The sequence below is a fragment of the Typha angustifolia genome, chromosome 8 (genome assembly GCF_048772165.1).
Source record: "Typha angustifolia cultivar Huaian chromosome 8, ASM4877216v1, whole genome shotgun sequence".
Lineage (NCBI taxonomy): Eukaryota > Viridiplantae > Streptophyta > Magnoliopsida > Poales > Typhaceae > Typha > Typha angustifolia.
The window spans coordinates 12,006,016-12,019,753 of NC_133246.1; the positions used below are offsets into that span (position 1 = coordinate 12,006,016).

General features: G+C 38.4%; 2 protein-coding genes across 2 annotated transcripts; both read right to left on the reverse strand.

Moving 5' to 3' along the window:
- Positions 1 to 886: 886 nt before the first annotated feature.
- Positions 887 to 2,115, reverse strand: LOC140765036 (probable xyloglucan endotransglucosylase/hydrolase protein 26). Its single transcript, XM_073103953.1, has 4 exons — positions 1,950 to 2,115; positions 1,666 to 1,766; positions 1,379 to 1,572; positions 887 to 1,289 (listed from the first exon to the last, which is right to left on the reverse strand). Exons 1-4 carry the CDS (start codon positions 2,113 to 2,115, stop codon positions 887 to 889), a joined length of 864 nt encoding a protein of 287 aa, XP_072960054.1.
- An 8,830-nt stretch (positions 2,116 to 10,945) lies between these two features.
- LOC140765730 (probable xyloglucan endotransglucosylase/hydrolase protein 26) lies at positions 10,946 to 12,401 on the reverse strand. Its single transcript, XM_073104949.1, has 4 exons — positions 12,156 to 12,401; positions 11,872 to 11,972; positions 11,585 to 11,778; positions 10,946 to 11,489 (listed from the first exon to the last, which is right to left on the reverse strand). The coding sequence occupies exons 1-4, from the start codon at positions 12,319 to 12,321 to the stop codon at positions 11,087 to 11,089; spliced, it is 864 nt and encodes a 287-aa protein (XP_072961050.1). The 5' UTR covers positions 12,322 to 12,401; the 3' UTR covers positions 10,946 to 11,086.
- Between the last annotated feature and the right edge of the window lie 1,337 nt (positions 12,402 to 13,738).

Sequence of the window (13,738 nt, forward strand, 5' to 3'; positions counted from 1 at the left end):
TTAACACATTATGTTAGACCCATTATATCCAATCCAAGCCCAATATCCAATGGACTAATGGCCGGTAACGGACTAGAATATTCTAGACCAGCCCGAACCCGGCTCGGCCCGAGTGATTGGTGGGTCAGGCTAGAATATTTAGCTCGGCGTGATGTTTACGTCTAGCTTCACATTGAGGCTATCAAACTGATTTTTCATTACTCTCTCTTGGGCTTAGTTTTGAAAAGATCACTCGCCTTCTCATCATGCCTACTTGAATATTCACCGCTCCATTACCGGCAACACCACATTCGTCGAACCTAACGTGGTATCGTTGGGAGCTAAGATAACCCTGCAGTATCTCGAAGGCCAAATAGCATGCACTTGCCTCCACCACGACCGCGGTCCTTTGATTCCTACACCTTCTTCATCATTTAAATATTCAAATTCACTCTCCTCCTGATTTACTCTGATAATGTCAGCGCCCTCCACATGTCTAAGAATCCGGTCTTCCATGTACATCTATACAAAGCATATTGATATCGATGTACATTTCATTCGTGAGCATGTTCTTCAAGGCAGCATGTTCTCCAAGGCATCATCCACTCCCACTCGGCTCATATACGATGTTCTGATCAAATATGATTACATAGATACGTGAAAGTTAAAAAGGTAGATATAATATATGCAGAACTTAATAACATTGTAGGCGAGATGGTCTTGGATGAAGTAAAGAACAAATATATTAAATCCCTGTGATCACAATCCTCGAAAAATGTTGAAGAAAAATAAAGATCATTCTTGAAACATCATATAACTTAGAATGAACAGAAGTACTTCTAAGCCATGCATGCAAGGCTTATTCATCATCTCTTACAACACTCTCAAACTTCTGCGGCTTTCATCATCAATACTGTGGCTGATAACACTCGGGTGCCATTTGACCATTAAATCTCTCGTAGTCGGTGCAGTAATCGTAGATGATATAGTTGCTCCTCACCCACTGCATCTGCCCAAGCTGCTCATCGTTCAGCTTGCTGTACTCCGGGGCGGTGTACCAGTTTTGAGATGAACTGCATTGGTTGATATCGCCTTGGTTGTAGCAGTCGCAGATGTTGAGCTGGATATTGCGGTACCGGGCGATGAACGGCGCCTGAGTCCAGTCAGTCTTCACTCTCCCTTTCTGGGTTGCCCACTCATCTGCATTCCATATGCTAGAATAAGCCTTCATTGGTCGGAAGGTAGGGAATGGAATGCCAATGCTTTCATAGTTTCTGAACACCCTGATAGGGATTTGGTCGACGAACCACCTGCGAGAAGTATCGATCAGCATTATTTTGTTTGAAGAGCAATACGATTGTTCAATTGAAGAAATTAAGATTAATGTTAGCTAGCTTACACAATCGTTGAAGGGTTCCAGAAGATGGTGTAGTTGTGGAAATCAGTTGTTGGGTCAAACCAAGGCTTGAACTGCTGCTCTTTATCTCCTACGCCGTTGGCGAAGACATTTGTGTGAATGGTGTATGGTTGTCCAGTCTCGTTCCCGAGGAACTCGAAGTCGATCTCATCATGGTTGTCTCCAAGGGAGGTAGTCTGCAATGGATTAATTTGCAAGGTATATGTATGTCAGCCATTATATACTTCTCCTCTCTATGTTGTGAGAGACTTGATTTAGATGACACTTACATAGTAGGTAGTAACAGTGCCTGCAGAATTCCCAGGTACAAGTTTGATTTCAATCTGCACGCTTCCAAAGAGGAATTGCCTCTTTGTTCGAAGCATAGAACCTAAGAAATATAACCAAAACTTGTTAGAAATGATGCATGCTATATATACAACATGAAGGAATTAGAGTTCTTCTTGATCCTTTGATGTGAGATCTTACTACAAGGCTTTAGCTTATTGCCTGAAACATTTTGAGTATCACCATAGATACTCCTCCCCTGTAGTTTGATCAGATTTTAACTTACCTGTGCTATTAGTGAGCGAGAGAGCAAAGTCGTCGCCCTCAGCCCAAGTGTTCTCGGGTCCCCATGGGATATCGCACTCGTCGTAAAACTTATTGGCATCCACGAAGTCGTAGTTGAACGCAATCAACAATGCAAGAGCTGCGAGGAGAAGCCGCGACTCCGCCATTACAATGACCAGAAGAAGAATTCCCTCTTCCTCTCTGCCTCTCTCTGGCTAAGATTTGAAGCTCTGCTTTGTTATGCCTTGAAAGAAACCATGACCTTATTTATAGGATGCATATGCATTTCTATATACACTGCTACAACATAAAGAAGAGGAGCATGGTGTCACGTAGGCTTGCATTCTTTGCCAGCTTTCGCTTCAAAAGTTGTGCTCTGCACTAATGATGATCCCCTATTTTTTAATCAACAACTCAGGCTATTAATGAAATCCTACTAATCATTTGCTTGGCATTCTATTTTTGTAGGAAAATTGCAATTGAAACGAGGAGTCGAGCACTTATTATATATTGTTTGTGCAAAATGGACCGAGAAAGTTGGGTTTACTTCAGGCTGGTCCCAGAAAGTTGAAAGCAAAGTGTGCTAAACAATATGATTAACACTGCTACTGTATAAGTTCTCACTTGTTATGACTTGAGATCTTCTTCAACAGTTGTTAAATGCTAAAACTAATTACACAATGAAACATATTTATAGTTATCTATACATAGTTATTTATATTAGATTCAGAGTCCATTTGGAGAATGTTCATTGTACGGGAAACCGGAACGGTTTATACATGCAACCACGACTGTTTCTGGCAAGAAACCCAGAAAAAAAGAAGAAATTATTTACTCATTTCTTCAGTTTCGATATATTTTACTTTATTTTTTAGGTCAGTTTTCTGCAAAAAGTTATTAACAATATTGGTCGTCGCACGTTTTGGTACGTAGACCAATAAAGAGGGTCAAAACCATAAACCTTTTGTCATCATTTAATTTAGATTATAGTTCATCGAGTTAGTAGTTTAATCACTGTTGTGCAAATACTAAATGGGCGAGGGAAGTGGAAGTAAAATCCTTCACCTTTGAATAAATCTATATGTAATAGTAATAATTTGGGGCAAACCAAATATTAGCAAAGTTAATATCAATATCAATATGTGAACTCCGAATATGAGATGTTAGTTGTAGAAAACTTCAACTACCTAAGCTAATCACAAATAAGAACACCAACTAGATACAAACCAGAGAGAAAAGAGGGAGTGATAAGATTTACGTGGTTCGGCGATGTACCTACGTCCACGGGTGGAGCAATCTTCAATCTACTATGTAAATCACTAGATATAAAAGAGTTTACAACTCTAATCTCACTTTAAATAATAGTGGCTCTCCCATATAAATTTTCCTTTTTTGCAAAATACCCACACCAAGCTCTAAAATCCAACATTTGTATTAATAGAGCTGGTTCAAGTTAAGGATTTCCACGAGACATTTAAAAACTTGTAAGGCGCGTTCGAACGCGCCTAATATAAAATGTAGACTAGCGTTTAAACACCAAGACCCTGTTCGAACGCCTGCATCAAGTTTTACTATCGGGTTCGCATTCAAATGTGGCTGAGCCGTTTGAACGTCTGCATCAGTAGCCTCTGTCTTGAAATTACGTTCGAATGCTTCTCGGGCCCATTCGAATGCACTGGCATAGCAAGCCTGCAAAATATTTAAATCTAAATTTGAGTCAAAATTCATCAATTACTTACTACATTTTGTTTGTTTGTGTTCATGACCTTGCATGCCTCGATGATCCTTTTAATCAATGAAAATAAATATTATTAATGTGTTTACTACTTTGGTATCTTGAATTCAGAGGAAAACTTCACAGGGTAGTTGCATATTATAGAATAATTGACTGAATCATTAATAATCAAGTTCTACAATAATTATTTGATTAGTGAAATATTAATACATAGTAGACTTCAAAATTTTAGAAAGGAAAATTATATGAACTTACGAGGGGCTTCCAAGAAGCTGCCCTAAATTGCGTTACAGAGTTGATCATTAAGTTTAATGTTTCTTTAATTATAGTATTAGGAACTAGAATTGGAAGTTGGGTCAATGCTGAAAAGTTGAAGATATATAGGGTACTATATCAAAGTATGCCTCTTTGACCTTGCCGGTATCTATGCTAGTACTAATTATATGATTAGGAAAAGACTTTGGCATGGCCCCAGTTTACTTTTGTCTACAAATGCTCATTGTTATCTTATTGGGGATTTTAATATGATAATTGATGCTGGGATAGAAGGGGGCAAAACGCACTACTTAAACCCGAGTGTTCATAATTTTAAGAATTATATTGATATCAATGATGGACAGAGGGTTAGCAACTGAGGCTTGGCTTCGAGCATACCATTACTGCTCTATTAAGCACCTTGAGTGTACAAGCTCTGACCATGCTCTCCTCTTACTTTCTATGTTTAATGATGCTCCGAGGTTTAATCATATTTTTAGATTTGAGCCGTTTTGGTATAAGTATTATGAACTCAATGAGATTTTTAAAAATGAATGGTTATCTACTGCTGTCAATCCTATTGGGGTTATATCTAGTAATCATGCATGATCTCAAACATAAGGCTTTGTATTGGAATAAGCATGCTCGATAATCGTATATTTGCTTTCACTGTGCTTCTCTATCTCTAAGCTTGAGGGTGAGGACGGTGTTGGGATGATCTCATAAGGGGAGGCTGTGACCCATCAATTTGCCTACAAGAAGCACATTCCTCTCCTAAGGGAAGTTGATCATTTATGAGAGGCTCAGGTGAGGAACAATGGATCCCTTGGAGAAATCATAACACTAAGTTCTTCCAAACTGCCACTTTGATTACAGGTAGATGTAATCACATTGTTTCATTACTGATATTTGTATCTGTGGATTCTTGGGATGGCTTTATTTTTGAATTTTATGATGTTTTATGAGAATATTTGTGTATCTAGTCCACTCCAGTAGATCGTAAATTTTTGTCTAATTTGTCCTCTCTAAATCCCACTAGCAATGCTGATCTCACCAATCCTTTCATCTTGAAAGAGATTAATGATACTTTGTGGTCTATGCCTTTGGGTAAATCCCCATGTCTGAGATGATTTTACTATAATTATTGGGATGTGGTGGGTCAATCGGTCTATGAGGCTTTTCTTCAATTCCAAAATGCTTGTTACATTCCAATCAGTTAATGTAGAACCCATGTAACCTTGATCAATCCCAAACCTTACAGTTGTGAATGAATTTCGCCTTATCTCCTTATTAATGTTATCTATCGGTTATTAGCTTAGCTTCTGTTAGTAGAATAAAACCTATTTTAATTATCTGGATTAGACATGTGGGGAATAAAGAGGAACTTTATATAATTCTTAAATTTGATACGGAAAAAGCCTATACTAGGCTATGATTCCTATTGGTTTTTGAACTCCTTAGAAAGACAGAGATGATCTAATCCTAAAAAGATAATAACGATCTAATGGCTACGGTAAAAGATAAAGATGAGGTAATGAAATATTATCTTTATTTTGGATAATGACGATCAATAATGACGATTGATCGAATGTCATATTAACACTCTTGCCCAACTACACAAACACCTCCAAGGAATGGTAGACCCTAACAGTAACTTGCTAGCCTATCACCTGACGAATAATATGAGCGATTACCCACCATCGCAAACTAAAGACTTCAATCGTAAGCCCATCACATAAGTCAGTATAGCACATCGATACTACTATCTGAGCCTCGACCCCATATTATTGCACCATCGTGTGGAAACTCATGAGTCGTCGTTCAAAAACACCCTCACTCTACGTTATTGGTTTCTACTAGGTCTACGTCATCCTACCTTTTCTATCTCTAACTTAAATACCCTAAAGAGTATGACTCTCATCAACTGATAATAAATCGCCCTTATCCGGTGAAATGACTACCTAATTATCCATGATCAATAGATTGATACCTCAAGTGTGGACCCTAGTAAGTATAATAATATCTCCCGCCCTTAACCCTAACTAGGGAGGTGTCGGCTACTAATGAGATATAGAAGTCACTCCCTTTATGGTTGTGCATGTGCAGAAGGAGCATATATTCTACCGTACAAATAAGCATAATGAAACACACATTATTATCATGTTTTATGTGCTATCATAAATAATTATGCCTAAGGATATACATAGAAATTATGATACATGTAATCTTCTTGAACAGCAAATAAAATTAACATGCATGACATGCGTCAGTACACGTAAGGAAACGTATGCACATATATGATATAAATATGTGATGTCATAAGATAAGTCATTTCATTTTCTAAACTACTCTTAGATTATGAAGTTTCACTTGCCTGATATCGCTTTTCAAACAATGAGTTGTAACTACTTCACGGGATCATCCTCACATGGTATAGAGTCCACCTCGATATGAAGATAATAAAACATGGGCACCATATTTCTATCACTAAATAATTAAATAATCCTAGTAACATTGGCTACAGGCTTGGATAGGTCTAATTAAGAATTCATTGGTCTAGTACGACTGGCAAAGCTATACCACAATTTGATACATTAATAAATGTAATTAAAATAATTTACTTCTAAACTATCAATCAAATTATTTGATCCAAGTACAGTAAGTCACAAGACAAATTTAAATTAATTAGCTTCGTTAAATAAAGCAATTGCTTGAAACCATTTCTCTACAATGATCTGTATTAATTCTTCGCTATAGGCAATTAATACAGATACATACAGACACCAACTCAAATGTTAAAATTACTTAACCAAAATTATAATTGATCACACTAAACTCCAATTAGAGCTAATTTCTTATTAAGAGCAATTAGAAGGCACTATTAGGCCACCGGCTAATTATTACAATTGATTTATAATAATAAATGTAGTTAACAAAGCTTCCCTCTAAAAGGATTAATTTTAGGCTCGAGTTGATAATGATCAATAATTAAAAAGGATAAAAATAAATTACCAGAATTTAGAAAATTAATAAAATACCTAGGCCAGCCTTAGGCCCAACTCAACTAAGGAAGCCACCTAGGAAGGCACCCATGGTGGCAACCCGGTCGGCGAGGAAACTAGTGACCACCCGTAACCTAGCCATTGACAATCCCAGCCGACCCCGCCGACACGCTCCCTTCGACGAGCAAAAGCTAGCTAAGGGGGAGTCCAACTGCTAGAGGCGACCGACGACAAGAACCCACCTCGCTAAGGCCGTCGACAAACACGAGGGCCGCCCAAAGGCTTCGGCCATGAGGGCACCGAAGGAAGCCACTAAGGGCATCCGTGCGAGGAGGGGAAGCTTTTTCCACTGCTCAAGGAAGGGCAACGCTAGCCAAGATGACCAACAACCAGCTCCGAAACCGCTAAGGGGAGGCTACTAGGTGTAGCCTTCACTAGGGCATGCGATGGTCCATAGAGGGCACCATCAGCTAGAAGAAGGTGAGGGGAAGCTAATGGGGCCGACGTAGTGAGGCATGAGGTTGTTGACCGGCTAGATTTTTGGCGAAATCGAGAGGAGGAAAATTGAGGAAAAATAAATTAGCTAACAAATTTTAAACTAAACTTACTTGGAGAATAGGGGAGCTCTAGTGGTTTGATCCGAGGGGTCGGGGGGCCTGGCGATGCTCCAGCACGACAACATCCCAAAAGAAAAAGAAAAGGGAGGGAGAGAAGAAGAGAGGGAAGGGGTGCACATGCCCCGCACCGTGCATGTGCGGGTCACTTGCGCTCTAATTTTTTTTTTTATTATGTGGGTGTTATAGTCATGATAGCTTGTCAGGCCTTTGCCACTCTTCATCTTTCTCAGTAATGCTCGCATGATACATTAATATGGGTGAATTATGTTGCTGAAGGTATGCTATCCTATTATCATTCTGATCATGTTCAAGTTGGTAGTGCCGAAGATCTAGACATTTCACATACTACAGCTATTTCTATGCCTTCTTTTGTATGTCTAGAAAAAGTCCTTATAGTATGCTTATAGTACCTACATTATAAAAGAATTCATTAAGTGTACATAGTTCACTTGAGACAATCACTGCTACTTCATTTTTTTTTATCCTTAGGGTTTTACTGTTAAGGACTTGCAGACTAGAAAGACACTATTAGCTAGACCTAGTCGTGGGGACCTATATTACGCTTTGTTCAATAAAGTTGCTCCGAAACACATTTTGTCTTGCCGCATAATAAATTGGTCAAATACCAATCTCTAACATGCTCAATTAGGTTATCCCTTATCTCATATTTTGGTGACATTATTTAATTATTTTTATGAATGCTCTCGATTTACTTGGTATTTTCTCCTTCGCCAAAAATATGAAGTTGCCAATATATTCGTTGCATTTTTTAAAATTATGTCACCAAAATAATGCATTTGTGAAAATTGCCCAAATTTATGATAGTAGAGAATACTTGAGCTCTAATTTTCAATCTTTTCATCGCTTTGAAGGCATCTCTTATCTTATGTCTTGCTTTAGCACCCAAGAGCAAAATAGTTTTACTGAATGCAAGCACTATCACATTGTTGAAACCGATCTCACCTTGGTGCAACATTCACATCTCTTGAAGGATTTTTGGTAGCATGCGTTCTTTATGTTGGTGTATTTGATTAACCCTTCCAAATCCTTACAAAGACAGACCATGTATGAACTTCTCTTTGATATACCAACTTATAATCACTTTAAGGTTTTTGGTTGTCTTTGTTATCCTTGTTTATAACCATCTAAAAGGGACAAGTTGGACTTTAAAAGTGTATGATGCATATTTTTTAGCTACTATGGTTGTGACAAAGGCTATCACGCCTTTGATCCCATTACTAGCCAGATAAATATATATTTCTCTCCCTATCTCTTTTGCTGAAGATTCTTCCTATCTTGGTTCCTCTGCTCTTTCTTCTACTGTGCTCTCCTTTAAGGTCAAGAAGATTCTTATTAAACTACTTCCAATTTATCCCGTTCTAGATGTGACCTTATTTTAACCAACCAAAACTACCAACAACCACTACTAAGGATAGGGAGAGGCCAACATAGCATGAGATGCTTCCCATTCTTGTGGCAACCACTCTTTTTTGCCCTTTAGTGGACTACCTAGGTGATATTCGTGTCGATACCTACCATTGCTACTATTGCATCCAAAATTATCTAGTTGCTTGTTTACAATCCAAAATTATCTAGTTGCTTTTCTACAATCCAAAATTATCTAATCATCAAATTGGTACCATTCGTTCTATCTCTCTTAGTTGATCCCTTCATCAACTAAATGGCCATGGGCTCTTGGTTGGGTAGTGGCCAACATATATGTGAGGGGGTACCCATATCGGTAGATGGTCACCGGTGGTTATGATATGCCAGCACGGAGGAGGGCAAAGAAGAAAGCTTTGCAAGGGGAGGGATGAGTTCAAAGGAGCAAAAGACGAGAAAGATAGGGGGAAGACTAGTATAACTCAATTCATCATTCTATATCCACTAGGTTGCACTCCAAAATTATTTATAGAGGCTGAATTGACTAAACCAAATTGACTAGTAGACTCGACAGGGACCTAATAATTATGTTGGTTTGGATTAAACCATACAAGGACTCAAGCTAATACAATAAGCAATTGAATGATCTGGAATGCAATAAATAAAAGACTCGACTCACACTCCATTGATTTAGGTACTCGAGCTAGACTAGGATTCAAACTTGGTCCAAGACGGTAACAAAAGCCCACTTGCTTTTGGACTGCAACTCTCGGTCAATGGATCCCCTATTCGTGCTGACCATTCCATCAATTGACAAATGGTGCCATCAATCGTCAAATGGTGGGCTCCCTTTAGTATCTCTCTTACCCGATTTGACTTAGCCTTTGCTGTCAATCATGTTTAACCGGTTCATGCGCATGCACATACCCACTAACCCTCACATGGACATGATCAATAGGCTTGACCCACCCAAACCTGGCCCGAAACCACTCGAATTTAATCAAGCTAAGCTCGGCTTGAGCCCGAGATGGTAGTGGGCAGTATGGGCTAAGCCTTTGCCCACCTAGCCCAGCCCGAAAGCCCGATCCACTACTCTAATCTATGACCCGACCTATAATGCATACATATTCTTATAATATTTTTAATCCCACATTGAATATTTAATAAACTATATATTAAAATATAAGTATATTCTCATGAAAGGTAACTAAAATATCTTTACATAAGTCTATTAAACTTGGCCCAATAAAATATAATATTTTTTTGTATTTAACCCATTATGTTAGACCCATTATATCCAACCCAAACCCAATATCTAATGGGCTAGTGGCCGATAATGAGCTAGAATATTCTAACCCAGCCTAAATCCGACCTGGCCTGAGTGATTGGTCGGTCGGGCTAGAATATTTAAGTCTCGCTTCACATTGAGGCTATCAAACGGATTTTTCATTGTTAAGACATACTCTCTCTTGGGCTTAGTTTTGAAAAGATCATTCGCCTTCTCATCGTGCTTACTTGAATATTCACCGCTCCATTACCGGCAACCCCACATTCGTCGAACCTAACGTGGTATCGTTGGGAGCTAAGATAACCCTGCAGTATCTCGAAGGCCAAATAGCATGCACTTGCCTCCACCACGACCGAGGTCCTTTGATTCCTACACCTTCATCATTTAAATATTCAAATTCACGCTACTCCTGATTTACTCTGATAATGTCAGCGCCCTCCACATTTCTAAGAATCCGGTCTTCCATGTACAGCCATACAAAGCATATTGATATCGATGTACATTTCATTCGTGAGCATGTTCTTCAAGGCAGCGTGTTCTCCAAGGCACCATCCACTCCCACTCGGCTCATATACGATGTTCTGATCAAATATGATTACATAGATACGTGAAAGTTTAAAAGATAGATATAGTATATGCAGAACTTAATAACATTGTAGGCGAGATGGTCTTGGATGAAGTAAAGCACAAATATATTATAATCCCTGTGATCACAATCCTCAAAAAATGTAAGAGAAAAAGAAAGATCGTTCTTGAAACATCATATAACTTAGAATGAACAGAAGTACTTCTAAGCCATGCATGCAAGGCTTATTCATCATCTCTTACAACACTCTCAAACTTCTGCGCCTTTCATCATCAATACTGTGGCTGATAACACTCGGGTGCCATTTGACCATTAAATCTCTCGTAGTCGGTGCAGTAATCGTAGATGATATAGTTGCTCTTCACCCACTGCATCTGCCCAAGCTGCTCATCATTTAGCTTGCTGTACTCCGGGGCGGTGTACCAGTTTTGAGATGAGCTGCATTGGTTGATATCGCCTTGGTTGTAGCAGTCGCAGATGTTCAGCTGGATATTGCGGTACCGGGCGATGAACGGCGCCTGAGTCCAGTCAGTCTTCACTTTCCCTTTCTGGGTTGCCCAGTCATCTGCATTCCATATGCTAGAATAAGCCTTCATTGGTCGGAAGGTAGGGAATGGAATGCCAATGCTTTCATAGTTTCTGAACACCCTGATAGGGATTTGGTCGACGAACCACCTGCGAGAAGTATCGATCAGCATTGCTTTTTTGAAGAGCAATACGACTGTTCAATTGAAGAAGATTAAGATTAATATTAATGTTAGCTAGCTTACACAATCGTTGAAGGGTTCCAGAAGATGGTGTAGTTGTGGAAATCAGTTGTTGGGTCAAACCAAGGCTTGAACTGCTGCTCTTTATCTCCTACGCCGTTGGCGAAGACATTTGTGTGAATGGTGTATGGTTGTCCGGTCTCGTTCCCGAGGAACTCGAAGTCGATCTCGTCATGGTTGTCTCCGAGGGAGGTAGTCTGCAATGGATTAATTTGCAAGGTATATGTATGTCATTCATTATATACTTCTCCTCTCTATGTTGTGAGAGACTTGATTTAGATTACACTTACATAGTAGGTAGTAACAGTGCCTGCAGAATTCCCAGGTACAAGTTTGATTTCAATCTGCACGCTTCCAAAGAGGAATTGCCTCTTTGTTCGAAGCATAGAACCTAAGAAATATAACCAAAACTTGTTAGAAATGATGCATGCTATATATACAACATGAAGGAATTAGAGTTTTTATTGATCCTTTGATGTGAGATCTTATTACAAGGCTTTAGCTTATTGCCTGAAACATTTTGAGTATAAGCATAGATACTCCTCCCCTGTAGTTTGATCAGATCTTAACTTACCTGTGCTATTAGTGAGCGATAGAGCAAAGTCGTCGCCCTCAGCCCAAGTGTTCTCGGGTCCCCATGGGATATCGCACTCGTCGTAAAACTTATTCGCATCCACAAAGTCGTAGTTGAACGCAATCAACAATGCAAGAGCTGCGAGGAGAAGCCGCGACTCCGCCATTACAATGACCAGAAGAAGAACTCCCTCTTCTTCTTCTTCTCTCTCTCTGTGGCTAAGAGATGAAACTATGCTTAATTTGATATGCTTTGAGAGAGACTGCGAGCCTATTTATAGGATTAGTTTTTATTCTACACTTTCTTTAGGAAACTTAAAACTAAAACAGTTTTGGGTTGTTTGCCAGCTTTTCGTTTGAACTTCAAAAATAGTGCTGTGCACTAACGGTTGCCATAGGGGTTGAGAATATATAGTGCTTCGCACAATTGTCAATTAAACTATGAGAGCCGTTTGCCACTCAAACTTAATTTAAATACTTTGTATGAGACCTTCAATGTATTAGTAAGAAAACATAATTAGGAGCACCTGATGGTTAAGCTTAATTTATATATATCCTGGCGGTCTAATGCTAAACATTTTAACTAATTCTTTAAATAAAGGTGAAAGGAGGGTACTTATCAATGAGATCATTAACTAATTCCTGGTCATTTGGACTATGATCTAAATCTTCTTTTGTGAATATTTTTCTTTGTCATCTGAATTTATTGGATGTGTCGGTTAGTATTTTCCAACTGTCCTTTTTTATAGCTTTTCTATTGAAACTTCTACATTTGCTGTCAAGCTAATTGACATAAATAATTAATTTAGCTTTAGTCGACTTTGATAACATATATTGTATAACATGCTCATACCTGGAGCTATATATTCTATCAATAATGAGAAGAAAAAAAACAATATTAATAGAAGGTTGTGCATGCCCGTAGTATTTTCTCACTATAAAACTATAATAATAGTTTGAGAGCTATAATATTAGTACTTTGAGAAAGATTGGAGGTTTACATGGCCCAAATGCATCTAAGAGATAATTTTCTTTGGACAACGTGGAATAATCCGGCCAAAATAAAATACAGGATATGCTTCTATCTAGACTTGATATATATTACATGAAATGAAGTAAAAAACTTGCGTGCTCAGTGCACATAGGCAAGATTTAATCATGTTCTTTTGTCATGCAAAGCACTACCTCTGAAACTAGAACACAAACTCGGCCAAATGGTCAATTCAAGGACAATAGAAATAATGGCAACATCTTAGTCTTTGTGGTTAAACGCAATAATTCCTTTGGATTTAATGAGTGAGCCCCTCTGAAAGTAAAATCTAGTGTTAGATTACGTATCAAGGACTAGATGTATAACGGGTAGGCATCTAAGGCGTCTGAGTAAGGCCTATCATAACTTCAAAATTTATTAATATTTGAGCCTACTGGATACTAGGGTTATATATATATATATATTAGGCATTGTCATCATACATTGAAAGTCACTTTCGTGAAGTATTAAAATGCCTTAAAATCTAATGAATTTTAAAATTATTCTTAAAAAAAATCTCAAAAGCAATACTAAATATTATTTATTTAAAATAA

What these genes read in the sequence shown, in the direction of transcription:
- LOC140765730 (XM_073104949.1), bottom strand. Translation starts at nt 12,321, where the DNA reads ATGGCGGAGTCGCGGCTTCTCCTCGCAGCTCTTGCATTGTTGATTGCG. An exon ending in ATCGCTCACTAATAGCACAG is followed by an intron (nt 11,973 to 12,155) that starts GTAAGTTAAGAT and finishes TATATTTCTTAG; the next exon opens with GTTCTATGCTTCGAACAAAG. An exon ending in TGGAACCCTTCAACGATTGT is followed by an intron (nt 11,490 to 11,584) that starts GTAAGCTAGCTA and finishes TACTTCTCGCAG; the next exon opens with GTGGTTCGTCGACCAAATCC.
- LOC140765036 (XM_073103953.1), bottom strand. Translation starts at nt 2,115, where the DNA reads ATGGCGGAGTCGCGGCTTCTCCTCGCAGCTCTTGCATTGTTGATTGCG. An exon ending in CTCGCTCACTAATAGCACAG is followed by an intron (nt 1,767 to 1,949) that starts GTAAGTTAAAAT and finishes TATATTTCTTAG; the next exon opens with GTTCTATGCTTCGAACAAAG. An exon ending in GCACTGTTACTACCTACTAT is followed by an intron (nt 1,573 to 1,665) that starts GTAAGTGTCATC and finishes AATCCATTGCAG; the next exon opens with ACTACCTCCCTTGGAGACAA.